Source organism: Solanum pennellii, chromosome 8 (genome assembly GCF_001406875.1).
Source record: "Solanum pennellii chromosome 8, SPENNV200".
In the NCBI taxonomy this organism is placed as follows: Eukaryota; Viridiplantae; Streptophyta; class Magnoliopsida; order Solanales; family Solanaceae; genus Solanum; species Solanum pennellii.
In genome coordinates this window covers 65,938,929-65,963,652 of record NC_028644.1, presented here as the reverse complement: position 1 = coordinate 65,963,652, position 24,724 = coordinate 65,938,929, and the positions used below count along the sequence as shown (strand labels likewise).

At 31.2% G+C, this 24,724-nt stretch overlaps 3 protein-coding genes across 3 annotated transcripts; 1 reads left to right on the top strand and 2 right to left on the bottom strand.

Annotated features, from left to right (window-relative positions):
- Positions 1-4,242: 4,242 nt before the first annotated feature.
- LOC107026912 (novel plant SNARE 11) lies at positions 4,243-11,402 on the bottom strand. The gene is made up of 10 exons (XM_015228031.2): positions 10,963-11,402; positions 10,760-10,852; positions 9,970-10,063; positions 9,833-9,870; positions 8,446-8,534; positions 7,372-7,451; positions 6,002-6,058; positions 5,802-5,894; positions 5,643-5,717; positions 4,243-4,715 (listed from the first exon to the last, which is right to left on the bottom strand). Exons 1-10 carry the CDS (start codon positions 11,037-11,039, stop codon positions 4,626-4,628), a joined length of 786 nt encoding a protein of 261 aa, XP_015083517.1. The 5' UTR covers positions 11,040-11,402; the 3' UTR covers positions 4,243-4,625.
- A 1,846-nt stretch (positions 11,403-13,248) lies between these two features.
- On the top strand, positions 13,249-15,832 carry LOC107027096. Its single transcript, XM_015228267.2, has 3 exons — positions 13,249-13,431; positions 13,581-13,701; positions 15,399-15,832. The coding sequence occupies exons 1-2, from the start codon at positions 13,364-13,366 to the stop codon at positions 13,696-13,698; spliced, it is 186 nt and encodes a 61-aa protein (XP_015083753.1). The 5' UTR covers positions 13,249-13,363; the 3' UTR covers positions 13,699-13,701; positions 15,399-15,832.
- Positions 15,833-16,472: 640 nt separating this feature from the next.
- LOC107028711 (beta-amylase 3, chloroplastic) lies at positions 16,473-20,070 on the bottom strand. Its single transcript, XM_015229881.2, has 4 exons — positions 19,381-20,070; positions 18,653-18,863; positions 17,803-17,913; positions 16,473-17,716 (listed from the first exon to the last, which is right to left on the bottom strand). The coding sequence occupies exons 1-4, from the start codon at positions 19,905-19,907 to the stop codon at positions 16,925-16,927; spliced, it is 1,641 nt and encodes a 546-aa protein (XP_015085367.1). The 5' UTR covers positions 19,908-20,070; the 3' UTR covers positions 16,473-16,924.
- Positions 20,071-24,724: the final 4,654 nt, after the last annotated feature.

Genomic DNA, 24,724 nt, shown 5'->3' with positions numbered 1-24,724 from the left:
TCGACGTGTGTAAATAATTCCCTATTATATGAGTATATAAGTAAATCAAAATCGAACAAATTATAATTTTCAATTTCTCATACTTAGAAATATCAAAATTAAATTATGAATTTATAAATTATACTACATTAATTCGATATGAATAATTACATAATATTTTTATAAATTAAAATTATCGAATTTATTAATACCATATCATGTTCACCCCCTACAAATAGGTAGTTAGATTTTGAAAAGTCGGTGTCCAATAATAAAACTACTACTATTAAGTGTCTGACTTAAATGCCCTCGAAGGACGACGTAAGGCAAAAACAACCAATGGAAAAGAGAGTTGTGAAGTGTTTGAATCATCCTCGAGGTTTCAGGTTTGAGTTTATGTACATCAAATTGTATTTTATTTTTTAATATGAGATTTTTTCATATAAATTCAAATCTAATTTGATTTCAATATAGATATCAGAATGAAAAATTAAAAATAAAATAGCAAAAAGTCAATTAATCAGATTCGTTCAAAATATTATAAAATTCATTTTTAGAATGTTCAAAATCTGAATTTATAATTTTTAATTAAAAACGGAAAACCTCAATTATTTTATCGTAACATAGTAGTGAATTTGCATGTGTTTCTTATGGGTTTAGAGTTTTAAAAGTTTTAAAATCTATCTCCATGATTATCTAATTAAATATTGGACCATATTCTTTTTTTGCCAAAAAAAGAAAAGTAGGTTTTATGATCTTTCCTTGTAGAATATTTGTTCAAATTGGATTAGCTTTCGGCTAATTCATATCATTAAAATTGTGTTCAAATTGGATTTCCAATCCTTTTATTTAATTTGATAAATTATTCACGCAAGATATTTTATTGAGTTATTTTTATATTTTTATTTATGAAAAGTATAAAACATTTTAAATAAATTATGTTTAAAAGCTTGATTAAATAGATTATATTCTGACGATCTGAAGTGGAGTGCGATAACTATATTTAAATTGAAAATATAAAATATTAATTATGAGTAATCAAAGTGTAAAATATATATATATATATGCTCTCATTAATTATTGGGGGCTGGGTATTTTTATATAATTGTATATATGTGTATATATCTTGTATTTTATTCAACAAAAATATTATGAATTTGACCTATTTTTGACTTGACTTGGGTTTTGCTTCTATCTTCCCTAGTTCCACTAATAACACAACACTATCTGGTGTTCGAGTGGTAAGTACTTATAAACTTTTAATTAAATATTTCGAGTTTAAATTATAGAATAAAATTATGTTTCGTAAAATGTATTTGATTTTAAAAATAAATTAATTAATATTAAAATAAATATCAAATATCGAATAAAAAAAAATCAAAAAGGCAATTCCAACACTATCAATTTTATTTAAGCACAAAACTTATCTAGTCTACCAATTATGAAAATTGACATTGAATTTATTTTATCCCAATTCTTATTATTGAAAAGTAGTAACAACACAGCTAATAATGAGCTGTTACTACTTGTTTTATTATTTTTATGTTTTTGGCATATGTCAACATTAATTAAACTCATATACCAACATATAATTTTAAGTTTTCACCCTTTGGCTCAACTTGGTAAATAAAAATTACAAAATTGAACCAAGATACTTTTCTCACTCTCTCTTTTTCTTTATCTATTCGATACTCGAAATTCACTAATTAATATTAATTTGTATTAGATAAATCAGTTAAAACTTGAAAATATCAAGAGATTTTCATTTCCTAGAAGGTAACATATATTTTATGTAATATATTAAATTATTGTACTTTTTTGGTATGTTTTTACAAAATTATATTTTAATTTATGAGAATCAATTTAACTAATTCAGAACAAAAACTAAATTAAATTACTTTAATGTTTTCAAGTTTTTTAAAAAATTTATGAAATATACTGTACATCGTAATTTTTTTATATTAATATGATAAAAATAATCAAACATCAGAAATATTAATCAAACTTTGATTTTTAAAAAAATAAAGAGGAAATATATAACTATCCCATTAAACTTATACCCTTTTTCAAGTAGACACCTTAAGTTTGTGGGGGTCCTATCACCCTACGAAATAATTTATGGGTTAAAATATGAGTGGGTCAGGGTTTTAACCGACCCGCTATTAAACAAGTAAGAAAAATAAAAAAATATTATTTTATTTGAGGGGTGAAACACACACATATTATGAGAGTGCGAATATTGTAAAAATTATGTATTTAAAATAATTGAAAATAATTAAATAGAATAATAGAATCCCCGTAAATTTTAGATGTCTACTTCAAAAAAAAATATAAATTTAACGGGATAATTATGTATTTCCTCAAAAATAAAATATGATAAATAAAAATGAGCTTAAAAATTCTACATAGGATGCTGAGGTAATCACTTACATATACCAAAAAAATCATTGTGTATTAACTCTATGGACATCATGAATTCACCTCTACATGACTAAAATTAATGCTTACAGAGACTTAAAGAGTGTCCATTCCCACCACCTTTAAATGTTGGGATCATTAACAATATTATACTCCGTTTATTTTTATATGTCACATTTTTTAGAAAGTTAAATCATATTAGATTTATTTATTTTATATGTAATTTCTTTTTATAAATAGTTGGACCATAATATTTGTCATTTTATAAAATTTTTGCATAAATTATCATATTTTGCTTATTATATCCTAGATAAATTAGTTTATGAATCTTGAAAATGTATTTATCATTTATTATAAAGTTGACTTAAGAAAAACATTAAATAAGAGTAAAAAAGTAAAGTTCATCATTTTTTACTGCAAGTGCAAAGTAAAAATGTGACATAAAATGGAACAGAGGGAGTAATTAGTATTTTAAGATGTAGAACTTCCTTCATTTCAAATTAATTGAATTGTTGAGGTGTTTCGCATCCTATAAGAAAAGAAGATTAAGACGATAATTTTTTATTTTTACCCTCATTAAATATTGTCAAATTTATGATGAAATAACTTGAATTAATTAATTACTAATTTTAATACTAATTAATGAAATGTAGAATTGAAAAAACATTCTAAAAACAATCTTAAAAATTAAACAATTATGTTAATTTAAAAAAATAAAAAATATCTTAACAGTTCAATTAATTTATATAGTATCTCTCATATACTTTTCGACATCAAAATTTTTGTATATTTTTCATATTAAATAAATTTAACTTTAAAAATTAATTAAATTAACTCTCATTGCGTACAAAAGGAGTAATATAGTATGAAATAAAGTTTCCTCCTCAATTTCTGTTTCCACCTGTTTATGAAATGGAAAATTTTGTCACAGCAAATTTGGTCAAACTTTTACATTTAACTAAAATTAATGCAAATTTCTATACTACTTGTATATTTCATTTACTTGGAAATAAAAAATTGAGTTATTATTATATTATTGCTTTTGCTGTTTAAAGATACTAAAATTTAAACTAAATACATTGTTTATAAAGGATTGCGGCAAAAAGAAAAGATTTTTTAAAATAAAGTAAAATAAAATAAATAAATTAAAACAAAAAAAATGTATTTAATTAAATTATAGAACCATTTATTTAGTGTTTATATGTGGAATGATAGTGAGACATGAAACTTTAGGAACTGCCCTTTGACCTATTAAGTCAACTGGTAAACAGTCTGCTGATTTGGTTGATCTTTTTCTTTTTACTTCACTAATATATGAAGTACTATGTAATTTCTGACAATTATAAAGTTTGTAAATTTCATTTTAACTTTGTCTAAAAAAGTGTTAATTTATGTATTTATATTTATAAAATTAAAATTTAATTATAGCATAATTTTTCGACGAACGTCTTGGACCAAGGTAGATCGGTCACTGCCGAATAAAATGGGTAAAGTTTACATGCAGACCTTGTCCTACCTCAAAACGATAAAAAGATGGTTTGGCATCAGACCCAAGTTTTTACATAATTGTTTAATATATAAATTTAATTTTCAATATTTTACATTAAATTTGGTTGGGGGTCATAGCAATCATTATTGTGACTATGTTTTGTCAAATTTCCACTTTTCAAAGATAGCATTTCTGTGATTGATCACAAAAAAAGGGAAAAAGGTAATACAGCAGAACTAGTCTAATTTGACAAACACACTAAGTTGGAAAAACACTCAACAAAAGCCTAATATATTCAAATTATTTTCCACTTATCTTGCTAGTGATTAGCATCAACTTGTTGGAATAATAAGCAATAAGTAAAAAGAGGTTTATAAGTATAGTAAAATTAATGATGCTATTATACAATACTGGTCTATGCACAAATCAACCAGTGCCAAAGCTTGCTTTGTGTAGTTCAAATTTTCCTCAATGAAAAAGTTCCAGTTATCTAGAGTTAAAGATAATAATCATACAAACAAATATCATATGAATCTATCTCATTAAACATCACAAAGAATGGAAAACTATCATTACCAGAGAGAAGATGGGAGACTCTTCTTTCTGAATTAGGCATTCTCCTTCATCCCCTGCCTTGCTCGTGTGCTCGGTCACTCTCTGTTCTTAAGTCAAAAACCAAGTAAATCCGCTGGGAAGTAGATAATACATTATCCTTGTGAATATGGTTGGCTTCAAGATTTCAGTAAGGATAAGCAAGTAATCGTCGACTGGGTGCTGGAGGGGCTAATCCAGGGATGTCCCGGATGTCTTTGTTATGTGGGTTTACAATCTGCAAATCCAAAAGTTAACGTAGTTTTAGCCTCAAGATATGTCATTGCACCAAATACCAATGATAAAGCCTTCTGAAGAAGTGAACAGTGGGTTCCATCAAATGATACATCTCCAATTCTGAAGTCTTTACAAACTGACGACTTTAATTTCTATCACTATCATTGCTGCTACTAACGGGGACTAAAGTTGAAAGTCGTCTCTTTTATAAAGAACCTTCGGGAACACACTACTAACGAAAGAATGGTAATGCTGCATTCATGACAAAATAATGGAAATGCAAGTTGCTTGCATAAAATTATTCATCGGAATTTCCATAATTATCATGTATCTCCTATTCAAAGATCAGCTACCCACCTTTAGCTGCACTTTCCCATGTGCTCCTGTGACTTTTATATACAGTACTTCAGAATTGGACTAGCTAGTGAACATTCATAATATACAGCACTAACATTGGATGTATAAGAAAAGTCTTTGTTATGATAACTAGCAATAGCACTTTTTTTGGGAAAACTAGAAGGTTAATTATGCTATGCTAGACACTTCATATGCTATATTAATGCGCCGAAGTACCTCTAATGATAGTTTGAAGTAGGCCATTAGGATCTCTAATAGTTTTCTGGTTAAAAGGTACAAGAATTGTACCATGAAATGCTAGATGGCATAGACAAATGGAGCAACAAATGTAATTTACAGTATTGTACTAACATTGTCAAGTACAAGATCACTACAGTATCGCAAATTGGGTGATTTTGTAAGTGGCAAACTAAGTACGATTGATAAAATCCAACATTATGCTTGGATACAGTTTACTATGCAAAAAATAATATTTGATAAATACTACTTGCGTGAGGACTGAGGAATGTTAAAGGGTATGAAAAACAAATGCATTTGGTAACACTACACAAGAAGGGGAAAGAAAGCTGACCTTCACAATAATGATTGCTATGACCCCAATCACAATCAGAAAGAGCAAGGCCATAATACAACGATCAGTGGCAACCTAAAAAACGGTCTTATTTAGAGTCACAAGACGACATAAAAAGAAAAGGTAATGACAGAGGGATTGTACAATTTAGAAATTGACCTGCCTACCGAGTTCCTTGACCAATTGTGTAGCCTTCTTTATTGAAAAATGGATCGAGTCTAGCTCATTGACTATCCGGCTCATTTGTTCAGTCTGGGCAAGCAGGCAAATATAAGTCATAGGACAAAGCAAGGGCAACAACTGAATATAAAATCACAATTTTGCATCAAAAACATGTCAGTTTTCTCCAAATAATATACCTGAGCCTTCAGTGCTGCAGCAGTCTCGGTTCCAACATTTACAGTTTCATGAACCACCTGTGGAGAAAAGAGCATGTGAAAGCCATTCTACTGAACAATGAAGCAAGTAAAAAACCCTAGTTCACAGGAGACGCTTCTCAAATGGCATCATATGCCCTGCTTTAACTAGCTCCTAATAGGCTAATACTAATAAGCATTATGCACGAAAGCAACCGTCGCTATTTAATCTACTGTCTAAGATACCATAAAACTTCATTGCTCATTTAGTGGTTTCAAATCCTATTGACGAAATATAACCGTCGCTATTTAATCTACAGTCTAAGATACCATAAAACATTAAAACTTCATTGCTCAATTAGTGGTTTCAAATCCTATTGACGAAATATTGAGCCTTTGTTTCGGAACCTTAATAATAACATTTTACTTATAACAACAACGTCCATCACTATAACAGCATATTCTTAGTAAATTACCCCTCTATAACAGTCTCTCAATTAGTAATTGATTTTAATTTGCAATTTCCCACTTTTGTTGCCAGACATTTATTTTCATGATAAAAAAAAAAGAACTACTAACGTTTTTATACATTATGCTCAGCATTCACTACTGCATCTTCTTTCCCATACTTGATTTTATTATTATACTTTGCTTGAGCCGAAGGTCTATCAAAAAACAGTCACTCTACCTTCCCAAGGTAAGGGAGTAAGGTTACACACATCTCCCCGAACCCAACTTGTGGGATTACACTCGTTTGATCCAGATTTCATTTACTCCTTTTGCTATAATTGATACTGAATCGATGTTATAGTCAACCTTAGCTTGGGAATCCATTAGTCCAAATCATTCCCAGAAAAAAGCAAATGGTAGTCTTCCATGAAGTATGATATTGCAATGAGTAAAAAATGATGTTAGAGGTGATGCTCTTTTTCGATATAAAACCAAATCTCGGCCAAGTTCCACACTAAGTTCCCAATTGAGTGATATGAATCTCGACTGTCCTATCTTTTAACCAACTTTAATCCCAAAAGTGATTTGCACTTTACCAAATACAGAACAAGCCAGGTCCGACTCAATCGTGATTAGAACTCCCAAGACACTATCAAATATCTCCCAAGAAACAACAATCTCCAAAACTGAAAAATGGAAATAAAATGAAAAGAAACAAAATGTTTCTCATCTAAAAGGTACTGACACATTTTAAGCAAGGACCATAACAGTGCTTCATTTCTTTTCATAGATGTTTCATTTCTTCATCTTATAATTAGTTAGTCTGGAAATAGCGGGGCAACTAAAATCATCATGAACCAACTATTGATACAGTTTGAGATTCATCTTAGCAATACAAAAAATCAAATTAACAATATACCAACCTTTTTTGACCTCTCAATGGCTTCATCTGTCTCATCCATCATCCTATTTCCTTGATCCATCAGCTGTTGATTGCTCATATCTGCAATGTTGTACCAGCACTCAGAAATTTATATAGGAATAACTGCTTTGAAAATTTTATTTTAAAACATATGTATAAGGAATAATAAAAAATCAAATGAGATCAAAGTTCCATTGCAAGTTGTCAAAATATGTGGTGTATGTATATGTGCATATGTAAAAAAAAGTCATTATATCAGATTGCATTGCGAAAACATACACGACAACCTAGTCTCTAATTTCAGATTTGTCTTAAACAGTTCCGAACATCTGAACCAGACAAAAGAATGTCACTCTGAATCACACCCCTCTTGACCATAATTTTCATTTCATTATCTTTGGCATTTAATTGTGCTTCCCATACAAATATCACATATATAGAGGATGCCTCTTTGATTAAATTACAGATGTACAGTCTTCCGATCACCACTATGCAATTTGACTAGCGGCAATTCAAAAAGTGAAGGTTAAATCGTACATTGGTTTAATGGTGAGGAAGATGAGGCATCAATAACTTTCATTTTGAATCTTAGTAAGTGATCAGAGTTGTCTAGTGGAACTTTAATTTTGACACTAACCATAAGCCCAATATGAACATAGAAGAATTTCATTTCTAATAGTTTGAGTTATGAGACATTTTCAGCAATTGTAGAAAGACGCTTATTATAATTTGGAATTATACAAAGTAACCTTCTAAATTGTGTATCAATCTCAACCAGAACCTACCAGCAAGAACTGGTATTTTTTTAACGACAGCTTCCACTACCCCACTCAACCAACAAATAACAGAAAAGAAACCTCAAAACCAGCTCTTCTGCTCAGAAACAAGTGAGAACAATAAAAAAAAGATAGGACTACTAATCATCAAATGAGAGCCAAGAAGAAATACATCATATATCAGTCCAAAAGAAAGCATGATATATGTCAAAACTCAAAGTGCAGCACAAGAAAATAATGATAAGAGACAAATGAAGGATGAATACAATTAAAAATGCAAAAGTGAAAGATCTGCTTACTTGAAGCTAGCAACCCATTCTCTTCAGCAAACCCTTCACCGGGACCCTCAAAAAGATCTACTCGCTTGTTCTCAATATTGCTTGCATATCTAGAGAATCACATACATAGGAATTAAGTCTACAATACAGAGCAATAAGAGAAACAATATACAACAAAACCAAAAAGTTGGTGTTTCTTGTTCGTCTGAATACAAACAAAAGTTCTAGTTCACTTTATTAATCAAGAAAAACATAAGTGCTACTTCTGTATGTGCATAGGAAAAACACTGTCTTAGTATGTCTGATATGGAGGAAACCATTTTCATTCCAATACAAGTTTCATAAAAATGAGAAAAATGGCTTCCTTAGTTAAAGTAGGGAAAACAAGTTCCATATGTGACATTCGAGGTTCATTGTCTCCTCCCGCCCCATCCCACTCTCATAGTGTTTTGCTAGATTACATATAAATGCTAGCGGAATAGTATTTTTTAGCTTACTTACCTAACACTAGAAAATAAGTAAGAAACTCACTTGCTTTCCAAGAAAATATTTTCTAGGAAAACCTGTTTTCCTTGGAAAGCATTTTCTTTCGTACAAACACGCCCTTAATCTTTATTCTTTAACCCGACTTGAGTAGTAATACTTAGCAGTAAAAACTATAATCTTATACCTCTATGCTAATTCCAGTCTCTAGGCCCTGACCAAATTCACCTACCTAGAAAACTGAAGACTAAACTATTACCATGAACAATCCAAGTCTTGAAACAGAATATATTGTCAATTTCTTCAACTAGTATCACAATCTAAGGAGTATATTGAGTTTGAATAACTCATCAATAAGCTGGAAACCTTGTATGATGTCCAAATCATGAACCTCATGCAAATATACAAGTGACATGCTATGTTCTTATCAGTTGTTAAATTTAATGATTCTAGCTCTGCTGCATACTCCTAGGTTCATTTGTGGGCATCAAGTCTTGAGGGAAGAAAATTCATTTTTGTAGCATTGCAGGCACATCCAAGGATATACTGTTCAAAGTGTTGCATCCACTTTCACCAGCATTACAGTCCAACATCCAATCAAGCTGTCCTGGATGTAAGGGACTGCAATAAGACCCTTTGGGGAAGTGAAAGTGACCTTTCAATTTCTACAAGCCAAAGCTAACAATATAAAATCTGAAAGGAGTCCCATGGTGGGAATGAGAAGACTCGTATATTGTAATTTGTAAAGGAGCTAACAAACAACTCACTCTGGAACAAAAGAAGTACATATAATTCTTCTGTGCCAAGATATTTGAAGCAATCATATATTTTGATTGATGAATGATTAAAAAAGTAGATCAGTTCAAAAATCAACTGACTAATAAAACGAAGTAGAAAATGTGTAAAGCTAACCAATAAAACTTACTGTTTTTTCAGAGCAACATAAGAGTTCAACTCTTTGATCTGCAAAGGAAGATGAGAAAAGAAAAGATCAGTTCAGAAAAAAGTAGATACATTCAATGTGTCATCAACAATATAGAAAAGCTTCCCAGTGAACCTGACCATTGATTGTTTTTTCTCACTCAGCATCTTGGTGGTATCTGCGTCGCTTTTATATTCCAAATCCTTTACTTCTCTGTCAAATTCCTTGATAAGCCTGTCAAAGTAATCAGTCATCATTGCATGTCCAATTAATTCTCTGTCAGTGCATGGTTGTATACCAATATAGTTCAATTACCAGAATATTCAAGGAAAAATAAAGGGAGACGCAACTAACGGTTCTCCAACTTCCTACATCAGCTAAAACCCTCATGGCTCATTAAACTTTTGCAAAGGTGGGAGCTCCTGGGAGGAGGGGTAAAAAAGAAAAAGTGGCATACGGTATTAAACTACAATACTTAGTCATTTACTGGAACGTGACAAAATTCCTGACAGATTATTTTTGTTTCTTTTAAGTTCAAAATATGTATCGTTTGGACAAAATTCGAACTGCAATCAACCCGACCTGCTTGAGCTTCGCATTGTAGATGAGCATACATTACCCATTCAATGCCAGCTCGAACAAAGGACGGGTCTGGAGGTTGACCAGGCAGAGTAAAACTAGTCAATTAATGAAAAAAATTCACATATTGAAGTGAAATGGATATGGAGGACTCATACAGCCAATCCCAGCAAGTAAGCACCTTTATTGACAATTTCTTTTTCTAAATTCCTATTCATGAAAGCAAAAAGATCAAATTTTTCTTCTACATCCAAACAAAGTTCACCATTTTCTATTCTTGCAGAAAATGCAAATGCAGATTGCAAAATTAAACACATTGATAAATCACCAAAAGGGATCTGCAATGAATACCTCTTACATTCTCGCATCTTTCCTGTTAGCTCCTCCAACTGCCTGCTCTGCCTATTCGAATCCTTAATCTTCTCCAATTTCTGAAACCCATTTCTAAAAACACAATACAAATACCCAAACAAACAAAAAAATCCACATCAATTAACACTTATGATACATTTTTTTTTCCTGAAATTGGATAAACACAACAAAAAATTGCTTACGAAAGAGCTCGAAGAATATCCGAAATTTGTCCTTCGATTTCCCCAAGCTCCTCGCTAAGGCCAGACAACGACGCCATTCCTCAATGTAATTAGCAACAAAATCACAACCAATGCCGATCCTCAAAAAAACATCGCAAAAACTAACGAAATTGATAATCAGATCGGAAAAATTTTCACGAATTTGAAACTTTCCGTTATTCCAAATTCGATTACCACACAATGCAGATTCAAATCGGATCAAAAAAAATGATCGGATCTGATTATGGATCTGATGAAAGTTGAGATTATAGGGTTTGAAAAAAATTGAATTTTTGATTATTATTACAGAGAAGAAATGAGAAGGCCACCATGTATGAGCTGTTCTCGTGATTTTGCAGGCATTTTTTTTTCTCTCAATATTTTATATATTTTTTGAGAATTTAAAAGCTTGAGCGTTTTGGAGGGGTTTTTGAAGAAGGTTTTTTAATTAAAACGAAAATAGTAATGGTAATTATAAATTAGTGCAATTAATTAGTACACTAATTTATATTTATAGCAATATTAATGTTAACCGATGTTTTAGGAAGTTCAAATTAGGGGTTTGTCTGAAAATGATTGGTGGGGTCCACCATGCGTTTACTTTGTTGCAAATTTTCAGGTAGTTGTATGTAATAAAGTTAAATTGTCGCACCATCCAAGAATTTGATGCGGTGGATGAAATTATTTTCAATTTTAATAAGAAGCATTTTTTCGGAATAGAATCATATATGGTGCAAAGTTAAATATAGTTGAGCTTTAATATGAACATTGAATATCATATAGGAAATATTTTTTAAAAAAGAAAATGAATTCAGATGTAATCCAGCTTCAATTTAAATACCCAGAGGCGGACCCACCCTATACTGCAGGGGTGCATGTGCACCTGGTAACTTTCAAAAAAATCATATGTATATATGTATATCTAGTTTGAAAAACTGGTAGAAACTAAGTTATAGATAACAGTGCCCCCATAAAAAATATAAAAGTGCTCTTGTGCAATTGGTAGAAGGTAGAGATAACACCCTTTAGACCAGGGTTTGAATCACACTTAAGCCTATTTTTATTTTATGTTTATATTGATACACCCAAACCCTTTAAATCTTGAGTTCACCTCTCTAAATACCAAATATCGATGAAAAACTAAAAAATTGACTAACATATATTTTTCTACTTAAATTTAAGATAGTCGATAAGTATATGATTAAATTTAAGATAGCCTATAAGTATATGGTATTTATATCACAATAGATAAGTGTGGTGTAATTTAAATCACCAACCATAAATGTAATGTGTAATTTTTATATAGTAAATGAAGAACAATAATTATTAATCTGATCAATTATTTGTGTAAAGGTCTATTATTGTGATATAAAAGGAACAATCATGTTATATAATAAATTTTTAGCCTATGCAGTGTGCTATAGTTATATATTGAAGAAAAAAAGTAATATAATTATAGTTTTAAGATATTGTAATATGTGATTACAGTTTTCAAAATCTTTGATATTTGCCTGATTTTTATAAATTAAAAATTTATATAATTCGATTTGTAATTGTACGAATTTAGAATTTAGTATATGTTTATTCTAGCTATTTGTATATGATTTATGAAAAATTTATAATAAATCAACCTGTTTGTATTTTGGCAAATGAAATATACAAATTAAGTTGTGAAAAATTACTAAATATATAAATATGAAATTTTTATATACTTACCTTATTTATATATTCACAAACGTAATACACAAACGAGCAAAAATAGACAAACTACAATCTCTATGGAAAATAAAATTATAAATATAATATGTAAAACACATTTATATTAAAACTATAGTGATAAAACTTTATTATATTTGTTAGGGCAATTTTCACATATAACAAATAAAAAATTCATACTTGTATGCTATAACAAAGTTTGCATAATTGCGCTCCATAGCAAACATGAAATTGTATAATTCGCTATACATATACAGTTGAAGCAAATTGTATAAAACGAAGTGTATAAAACAAGAAAGAGAAGGATACTTGGGCAGAGAACTGTATAAAAACGAAGTGTATAAAACAGATTGTATTATTATAAGTGTATAGAACGATTATATACAATTTAAATTTGTATAAAATGAGAAAGAGAGAAAGACAAAAAAGACTCGTTAAATATCTTCCACTATAATGAATAAATAAATAAGGTTATTGATAGTGAAAAAAACATAAAGTAGTGGGACTTAAGTTTATAAAAATATATTTCTGTTTTAGTCCTTCATGAATCTTGAAATTTCATTAAACCCGATTCCTAAAACCTCAGAACTGTTCGTACTCTGCAGAGAGAAGCAAAAATTTGATCTTGCCGGAGAAGAAGACATTCATATAAATTCGATAAATAAATATGCAGAAGGGTTTCACTCTCCTGCAGACAATTGGTATTTCAGGTGTATTTTCTGCTGTTTCTGGCTGGTAATTATTCACCTCTATACGTATCTTTTTCTATGTTAAAGAACGTTTTTTTCAGCTCAATTTATGTTAGATAAACTGTTTAATTTCATCAAGAAGTGAATTTGAAAAATGGGTTTTGTTTGGATTGACGAATTTGTTGTTGTTTATAGGTATGGGTTCATGTTTGGTAGAGAATCTGCTCGTAAAGAGCTTGGAGGTTTGATTGAAGATCTTCGAAATTCAAATTCTGAATCCGTTTCACCTACCCCTTCTCACTCTCAAGAGTAGCAGGTATTCTACCCCACCATCCTTGATATGTATTCACTCCGTCCCAATTTACGTGGCACTAACAAAGTTTAAGAAAGAAAATAGAGTATCACACTTTTGAAAATATGTGGTTTAAGAACATTTGTGTGATAAATCATTTTATTAAGGGTAAAAAAAAAGAAGAAGGGATTTTTACAGTTAGATTGTTTCTAATTATAGAAAGGTGAGATGTTTTTGGGGTGAGGAGTATATGTTACGTACTTCTTCTTTATCCGAAAAGGAGGGGTTTGTATTAAGATGGTCAATGCTAAGAATGTTAACTTCGGGTTAGTAAGTCGTGCCAAACAAACTGGTGTAGATGTGATATGGTTTTAGGCTTACCACTTACATAGATGTATTATGTTAATTGGATTTGACTGCAATATGCGAGAAGCCTTAGCTACGCAATGATGAATCATGGGAAAAGGTTAAGATATGACTGCAGTTATTTCATTTACTATCTGTAGCAGTATGTGGACTTGTGATGAATAGACATGATTCTACTTTGGTGTGTGCTTCTGTCACACCATGCTCATTACTTGTTTATGATGCTTTTATCCGCGATGGAAAAGCTGTTGTTACCATTTTGTTAACTTGAAGATGACATTGTGCTTTAGTGATGCTTGTATTGATGGATTATACTAAGAGAACATTGCCCATTTAGGTTGTTTATGCTTCTGAAGTCTTATAGATTAAGCAAGAGATTTTATAACTTACCTTATAATAAAAAAGGTCAGATTTTATAAATTTAGGAAGATAGTAAGTTTTTTGAAACAAACACAAGTAAGATTTATTTACTCTTTTTTTTTATTAAATTTAGAACATCTTGTGATTTAATTTGTTTATACAAGTTCTTTGAGGATTTGCGAGAGGGCAATCGTTTTTCTATCTTGTCTTAGGTTTATTAACTCTGTTTATGAGCAGGACTTTGACATATGGCATGGTCTATTGGTCTGTATTCTATAAGAGGTTCATTTAACTATGACATTCATTTAAGGAAAAGGAAAGATATTGATTGTGCTATCTTTGGTTTCTGTAGTTAAAAAGTTATAAGTTGGTGTTTACATCCAGAAAAGTTAGAATAAGTGCTTTCTAGAGATTTTCGTGGAAGTATCTGACGGAACATGATTGCAGTACAAGAATACTTGGGCATACTAGCTGCTATGATTTTCTTTGCCTTCCTTTTATAACCAAGAAATCCATGAGGGCCAACATGGTGATTTTCTTTGACCCTCTACTCTTCTCCACTTAGAATTCTGGTCTTCTATGTACAGCAGGGTTCGAACTCATGATGTGGTCCTAAACCACACATCTTGCGCTTTGACCACTAGATCAAAGGCTTTGGGGCGACTTTCTTTGCCTTCTGGTATGCTGATGATACCCTGTCCTCTTTCAATCAGTTGCAACTATAACTCAAATAGGAATGAACTGAAAGCTTTTCAGAGTTCATGAATACTTGAATTGCATGTCATTATTGCCTTTGTGCAGTCTTTACTTTGATCCTATTAGTTGATACTTTAAACAAAATGAACCAGCCTCAATTCTCAATTTTTTTGTTCTTAAAAATGAACCAGCCACGTCTTTTAATAGACAAAAGCAATATCTCTCATTTCTTCACCAGAACTAATCTTGCTAATTTTCATAAAAGCAATTCTTTTTAATCTGTATCTTCAAATTTGCAGGTGTTTAGGAAAAGTAAGATGATGTGAGTTTGGAAGACAGTAGAGAATGATGCCTCATTTCTTGTTGAAGCTGAGACAACTGAAGATACATAGACATTGGTAGAAGCTCTTTGAGACCGTGACGACAATTCAGATTTCATGTTTTTCTTGTTCCTCTGCTGGAAAATTTACTTCCTTGTTCATGATAACTAAATCACCTTTACAATTGAGACAGAAGTCTGTATAATGATGTTCTTCATTGAGAAGGTAGTATATTTGTGTTGGATATTGGATGTTAATTCTTGATTACTGGCTTAGTTTGCTCATTTCATGCAGCCATTCAAATTCTGTAGTAGAAACTCTATCTGGGAAGTTATGTCAGTAGTAGTATTTTGGTAACTATTCTAGTTCTATAAATCTTTTGGAATGGGTAATGGCTTTGTTGCCTTTCACAGGACATTGACATTGTTAGCTTGTTCCTCTTGTAAAAGTGAGAAAAGGTACAATCTTGAAAGATCTTGTACAGTTGTGTCAATACCTTTTGCATCTGGAAAAACTTGAACTTCGTTTTTGTTTCTTTTGATTTTTGTCTGTGTAAATGTCTTTTCCTGTATCCACCTATTGACCAAGCTAACTTCAGTTGAGAAGTATGGCAAATAGCTGTCCATTATTTTTTTTCGACAGGAGAAAAAGTCATGATAGCCAAACATTTGCCACCTTCTTCTTTGTTATATAAGCTTAAGATCATTACATTTTACTATGGCTGAGAAGATAACATGTGTGACAATTATCTTTAAGCTGTGAACCTTGTTGAATAAACTGTGAAATATTCTTAAACATGGTTAAATAGGTAATGCTAAGAGCTGAAAAATAATTCTGTTGAGGCTCGAAAGCCTTGAGTTATCACCATATTGTTATATGTGTCTTATCTGTCAGCATCGGCTGTTGCATCAGATGATTATCTACAATGAATAGGGTAGTGTGACTGTGATCTTCTTTACTGGAAATATCCATTGGGCTAGTAAAATGTTATCATCCAACTATTCAAGTAAGTAAGTTGTCTGTTGATAATTGATATCTAGAAGGAAGAAAGTGTAAATATTAACAGAAAAATGCATCTGTAGGAAGCAATATTATTAGCTCCTTTTTTCTTCAATAATAAATGTGGAAGGCAGAATTTTTTTATTTTTGTACAAAGAACAGAATATGCTTATCCAAATCTTTGTATGATACTGTCTCATTGTTCTCATTGTCCCAATGACCCAGAGCTTCACAACCTCTGAACCAGGGTGACAAAGGTTGACTCACTTAGCTTCTTTTTCTTGTCTCCAGTGACCCAGAGCTTCACAACCTCTGAACCAGGGTGGCAAAGATTGGCATACTTAGCTTCTTTTTCTTGTCTTCTATAGTTTAATTTCAGACACAGGCTCAAATTCTTGTGGACTCTTCTAGGTGCTATGAGTATGACACTTTAGTACTCTATGTGCCACTTTTCTTTGTTAACCTACAATGGTATAACTATATTACATGTATACAGATCAGTATCTTTACACTACTGCAACCTCTGTAGCTTCCTTAGAATGGCTCTCTTTGATAAATCTTACATAGAGGTCTGTCCTGCTTGAGTCACACTCTGGAAGGCTAGCATTTCGACCTCCTTCCGACATGCTCTTCACAAATTGCACTAGATTCCGCCAATTTTCTGGCTCAAACAACCGTTTGTTCATTCGTAAGAATGTAAATGCACTCAATCCATTTCCAGAATCTGACATGCTTGTTGCCAAAACTTGAGAAAATGCTCCTCCATCATACCTTTCTAGAGCATTTTCTCCAGCAAGTTCTACTTCAGCAGTTCTAGCTGCAGTTTTAACTTGTCGAACTAAGCCTTCTGGTGAGCAGTTTGCACTCTGGGGCTGTTCACCATCCCTCATTTCCATACATGTAAAGTTAAGTACAACACCATGTTTCGCTAACATACGTGCTATAGGTAGATAACCATCTCTGTGTCTTGTATTATAATATCCTGCTGTTAACTCTGCAGCATGTGATCTAGTATTGTAATGCCAATGAATTCCAGCTATCTTTCCAGATAGTTTAGCCCCAGTTCCTTGGTATATACTTTCTCCTGCTGCTAGTATTCTGTCACCATGCTCCAGTAGCTTTCCTGAATACCACTCTAGGAAGAACTGTCCATACTCACTATTCCATGTTCCATCCCGTTGGAAAAATCCAGTATCCTCGGGAAACTGGTTGTACTGCCCAGAATCATGAGGCCCTCCCTGGCCCCAGTCATCCTTTCCAGCTGCCTTGGCTGCTGCCGCCAATGAAGCTCTCATGTACTGCATTAACAAAAAAGACATTAGTTTTCTTTTCCAGCATCTGGCAGTCTTCCTACTTTTTTCGAGCCATAGATGCAAGTAGTTACCTTGTCATAGCATTGGAATTCTCCAATTCCAGGAAACCTCCATGTACCATTGCTTTCTGGATAGGCTGGGTATCTTAGCTCTCCACAAGGACCCATTCCCACTTGGATTTCCTATAGAAGAAAACAGAATGTCAATTTCAAGTTTTCCTATCATTTTAGCTTTGAAAATTCGATATGGGTATATTAGAAGGTCCCCTGTGTCATTTGTATGATTCTATTTACTTTAGTGGTCCACATTTTAGATTCGTAACCAGCAAATTAAGTGGACCACATGACACTAACATAAAGTAACTTTTTGACTCTGCTTATTCCTCTTATCCAGAAGGGGAGCCGTACGTAATTGGTAAAGTTGTTGCCACATGACCAAAAGGTCACGGGTTCGAGCTGTGGAAACAACCTCGATCCTTGTGGTCCGGCCCTTCCCCGGATCCTTTGCATAATGGGAGCTTAGTGCACTGAGCTGCCCTTTCTACTTGTTTTTTATATACCTTTTCCTCTTTTGGAAAAATTGCCTGATCTGTTTTTGTTTAGATTATTTCAGCCAATATTTCTTCTAGATTTGGTTGAATTATTTATTCTCTATCAAAAGGGAACTATGACAGTACAACCTGCAGTGATTTTTATGTTTAAACTTTTCTCTTTTTACATTAATTAGCAGCTTCAGCTTCCAACTAACTCATGTTCTTCCTCCCTTAAAGATATATCAATTTATGCCTGCTTGTGTGTTGTGATTTCTAAAGCTTATACTTAAAGTTTTCAGTTGATGTTGCTTTAAGGTATATTGAATTAATAGGAATTGTACTACTAAAGTAATAACATAGGATATGTGATTGTAAAGCAGAAATCTTACCACTATGACGTTTCCCAAGTAATCGTTGAATCTTTCTCTGAAGCTCCTCATATAGTCAGTGTATACTTGAATAGGTGTTCTTCCTTTGAGTACTGGTAACATATCACAACCTAAGGATAGATACTCGGGATTTCTCCGGCCTGATCTATCTGTGTACACAAGGTCAGGATTCTTACTGATTTCTTCGAGTACCCATGGAGGTAGAGGAATACTGCAAAATCCATAACAATTCTTAGAGACAGTTTGATTTCTTCTAGAACTGAAAGTCTGAGATGTAAGAAGAAATTTTAGTTCCAACTGAATTATTCCTCTAAGAGCTTTGAACTATTAGTAGTACTTAAGATTGCAGCACAATAGGTCTTTGGTCAAAATAACCAAAGATTAAAAACTGTTAGAAACCTAAGATCTATAAGTCCATTGGATATTTTTCCTTTAAAAGATCTAAGAAACAGTAGTAGCATGACAGGAAGTGCCTTACTGGTGTTGTTATTTGGAATTATAAGAACTGAAAAGCTAAATTCCTAATTCATTAGATCTTAACTAGATAATTCATGAATCTATTCAAATAGCGGTGTACTAATACAACAACAACATATCCGGGATGGTAGGATGTACACAGACCTTATCCTCGGCTCAAAAGAAAAGTAGTTGATGCAGAGTTGTAACAAAATAAAACAGTAAAATAGCAAGATATAAAACAACTGTTAGAAGGAGTTTTCTATTAGTACCTGCAGGAGTCTCCAACATTTCCTCCACACTGATGAAAAGACATGACAACTTGAAGCTTCAATCCATGTTCTTGACACATCTTTACAAGTTCAGCATATCCTTCCCAATTATACTTCAAAGGTCCATCTTTCTCCACCAATCCCCACCAAGCATCCACCATCACCCCTTCAGCTCCAGAACTTTTCAACGCCATCAAACTCGCATTCATCGCTCGTGGCCTGTTCAAGTTCCCTCCCATAGTCATGGTGTCAAGTGGAAGCATCACAAAAACACGTACCCTTGTACTACTATTGCTATGATTAGCTGTTAACTCATGTAGCTTCTCTCTTTTCTCAATTTTCCTCACTTCCATGATTCTCTCATGGGAGAGTTGAGCTTCTTGCATCGAACTTTTCGCGACTAGCCGACATGATGATGGCTTGGCTTGTGCAAAAGAAACCATTCCTAAGAACTCATCAGGTGTTTTAACACCTTTGGTTTCTTTGAAATTAATAAAAGAAGCTGATGATTGAAGTGTTAAAGTCATTTCTTGTGTCTGTTTTTTTGATAATAGAAAATAGATAAACAGAATGTGTAGTTTTTGATAATAGAGTATATATGTGTGATGATTTGTGCTGATAATAGAAGATGTAGGTAATGTGTATTTATAAAAACAAGATCCCTATAGGTTTGAGGTGCATGAAGGAGACAAGTCTGGTGGTGGGCTCTATTTAGAATGTTAAAAAAAAAGTGCAAAAGTTCATTAACTTTTTTCAAAGTATGTCCTCTACTTGACGTGGTGACACATATAAACAACCATTTTTATATTCCTCTTTTTGTGTTCTCAATATTTCACCAAATCAATAAAAAAAATCATTTCAATGTGAAAGAAAAACTGTCAAATTATACATCCAGTCAGAGTTATGTCATCTGCTTTACACTTGAACTTAGGAAAATTTGACGGTCGAGGATTAGAGTAGAAACTGGTAGGTAGTTGAATGTTGTCGAACTTTTAAGTGTATGATTTAGTTATTTGTTTTGTTGTCTTTTTTTCTTCTTTACTTCCCTTTTTCTTTTGAGCCGGGAGCGCACCCCACTCTCTTGGTAAGGTAAAGTTTGCATACACTCTACTCTCGTAAACTCTACTTGTGGTATTTCATTGATTTTGTTGTCGGTCCTAAGCAAAGAAAAAGTTTCCATAAATCCTACCTTCGTAGACTGTAGACTCGAGTTATGGTTTTACATTGAATTTGTTGTCAGTGCTAAACAAAGGTAAAGGTAACGTAAAGTTCGCATACATATTATCCTTCGTCGACTCTACTTGTGAGATTACATTGATTTTGTTACCCGCGTATTATTACGTAAGTTAATATTCTTGGGAATGTAAGGGGTAATCCACATGGCATGTCTGCTATTGGTATTTTCTAAGTTATCTGTACCCAATAGAAACATTAGCAAAAACGTGTTAGTGGATAAAGATGAATCAGAAGTCCTTGTGTTGGCTGAGTCACCTTTATTGTTTTTGAACCAACCCCCCCACCCCCACCCCGCCATCCCTTAGGCATTCGAGAGTATAGTTTAACGATTAATGAACTGAGTTAAAATCATGATGTTGTATATTTAAATCTCAGTGAAGACGAAACATAAGGCTACTTGTGCTTGTGGAAAGTAGAAAAAATACTCTGTAAAATTAATCGAGGTTTGAGTGTTAATCTTAAAAATCTTAAGCTAAACATAATCAAATGAAAGTTGCATTTTAGAATATGCTTTAACGGTAAGATAAGATATTACTCCACTTATTATTAGCATAGATTTAAAGCACAATATTTTTAGATATTTCTAAGACCTTTAACTTCAAGATATTTTTCAAAGTCTTAAACTTTTTGAATCGATGAAAAAAGTGTTATGAAAATAATGTAACATAGTTTAAATAAAATAAATAAATGGCAAATAATGAAATCTCTGGTCTTCTTTTTTCCAACTAAATTTTCAAAAAATATTTGTGGTGATAATTAATGAGTGGTATTCTTTTGCCAAGATTATAAAAAACCCCACAAAATTTAACCTATAACTAAAAAAACAAAAATGTGCACTTCATACTAACGTGGATAACCAAAACAAAAAAATTCTCTAATTTCCTTTATGTACCACTTTTTTAACATTAAAAACAAAGTCTTCATTTTCCTTTTTTTTTTCTCCATAATTTTTTTTAATTATTATTACATGTCATAGATAGTTACACACTATTGATTTATTATCGAGAAAAAAAAATCTTTTTGAATTTTGAGTAATTACAAAAAAAGTGATGGATTGGCTGTAGTTTTTGGATATTTTCTAGTTTGCATTTAACTTAAAAAGCCGTAGCTAAATAAATAAATAATATATATAAATTGACTAGTAATTATATATAAAAATATTTTTTGGCTGAATAACCAAATCTAGTTATTCATTATATATTTGTCTTAAATACGTGATGACTCAATTGGTTTGTAGGATGACCATTTACACGGTTTAGTATGAGACTGATGATCCCTTTTTAGTGTCTTTGAGTCGAGTCCATTATATAGAATGAAAATATTATCTATTTTTTTAACAGTTCAAATGACTCAATTTATGTTTTCATTGTTCCATTATTAATTTTTTTTTAAAAAAATATTTTTTTCTTAAAATATGTCAACCATAGAACTAAATTGACCTTGGAATTATAAGTTATTCAACAAATCCACCAAAAACTACCTAACTCAATCTAAGACCAAGCATTGTATATATAATTTTTAAGAAAGAAGTTGTTTGTTTAGAAAAAAATCATCCACCTAATTTCGTAGAGGAATTTTAAGGGTATTTGTCATTTTAATTATTTATTCAGATAACATATCTCGACATTAGTATTTCATTCTCTGAATGAAATTAGCTTATTCGATGTCAATTATTAATATTGATATAATTTATTCTGAGATTAAAAACTAAATAAAAAATAAGACGATATCAACTTTTTTTTCAAGACTATCTATACTTGTTCAACGTACTAAACAAACAATATTGTTCTCTATTTCTATTATTACTGTTTTTTTTTTTATCATTAGGATTATTTTCATTAATTTTGTTCTCTTGACTTTTATTTATTATTATAATATTCCTGCTGTAATTTTTATTTTTCTGTTAATCAAATCTGTTTTTCTTAAAAAATAATAATTATACTTTACGTATATTTCGTTTATAATTTTTATTGAATATGTTATTATCGTTGTATTATAGGATAGTTTAATTTTTGAAATTATGACATCAAATCATCTAAAGTTGTCGGTGGATAGGTATTCCAAGGTCAAATATTATATAAAAACATGAAAACATAAAGAGTACCAAAAGATTTTGTTGAAATCTTTATTTTAATTGGGGAGAAAATAACAATTTGTCACAGCTATTAGGTGAATTGATAGATTTTGGCCTTTTTTTTTTTTTTTGCTATTTTATTTTCTGCCTAGTAATATTTTGTGGAGGAAATTAAACCTTATCTTCTTATGTTGAATATTTGTTATCATGTAAATGTTCTTATATAGAGCTTGTTACTAAATGAGAACAAGAAAAGTTTCAAATTCAAAATGAAATAGTCCCATCTATTTCAGATAATCATTTAAAATTTATTGGATATAAATTTATAAAATAATTCAGATTATATTAAATTTAAATATATTAGGCTAGTCCATCAAATTGGACTATAAATGATGAACCTACATTGCTAATGTCGACATTCATCTTAGTCTAGAGGTTTAATTTGATATCACGTGTCAAATGACGTAGCATGTCAAGTCAATAAAATCATGACGCAGGTCAAAACGGCATGGTATGCCTAGCCAATTCCATGTTCAATAAAAACGTATGATGAGTGTACAAGTGACATGTTTCGACCAATCAAACATCGTCATATAACTTAAATCAAATTGACTGAAGGAAGCTTGTCCTCATCACAATTCTTTCATCATAGAACAATATATAATAGGAAACCTTATAACTCAAAAAAATGCACCAAAATAAGTCAGAGAGTTTGTGGATCAAATGTCGCAAAAACGCTTAAGTTTAAAATACAATCGAAAATTAAGACCATTAAATTCAAAAACAAGCTCAAAAACCTTTATATTTATATAAAAAAAGAATCAAAAAATCTATAAAAAATATTGCACACATATATTAAAATTAAATACTAAAATCATTGTGATATTCTTCTAAACATCTTAGGTAAGTTAGTAGGAGCACTATTAAATAATATCGATCATTCTCGTAATTTAAATCGCTTTGTATCTTATTATATATCAATGTCCCATAAGGACTATATATGATTTTCTTTGATGGTATACAAGAGAGAGTCTTGCGTAATTAATAACATCAAAGTAGAATATTCTAAATTTAAATTGTGAAAATAAATTTCGATAAAAATATAAAATAAAATTGAAAAATTTGTGGTCTAATTCTTTCCTAAATCCTCTTTCTTTTTCCCCTTTGAAATTATTATTATCATAAAAGGTCCCCTAAAAAGAGAGCTAATTGTTTGTCATTTCCCAACTTTAAACCCCACATACATAACTCTACTTGTTTGGTGTCTTTCTCTATTTTACAAATAAGAGTTAGTTGCGGAATTAAAATATTTAATAAAATAATTTTAAAATTAAAAGGGTAAATGTGTGAAGAAACTAAGAGTTTAGTGGTGAAATTAATGATGAAATTTGTTAAAAGAATCAAACAGATTGCTTTTTTGTTTGCGATAGTTATTATATTATTTTGATTATTTGATGATAAAACTTTTATATTAGGTACAAATATTTTGTATACCTTCACATTCTTCCTAAAATATTAGCATTGAGACAGTTAGTCTACTTCTTTTATCGCAAGTTGATAAATTTTTCATAGTTCTTCCTCCTCTTTTTGAGCATAAGAAGAGATCAAGTTTGCTTGAAACTAACAGATGCTCAAAATATATATTTTTATAGACAATATATATGCATATTTACGAAGAGTACTAAAACCTTTATTGACATTAATTAATTATCATTAGATCAGTGTCGTTATATACTTTCAGGGATATTTATGGAGAATATTAATTGCCTCTGAAAATACATATTTAGCGATTTTAAGATATTAGTTGCCGTAATCGATTATTTTTGCTTTAGCAACAACTCTTTCTTTTGAATTCTTTCAATTAAATTTGTGAAATGTACACTTGGATACGACCCGATAAATTATTTTTTTGAAAAATATGCTAAGTATATATCTTTTTATTCTTGATTGTTACGAAAGTAATGTCGTTATTATTATATAATTTGTAGATACTTGTGAGTTCAAGTGTGCACAAAATTATGTTGAGAGATTTTA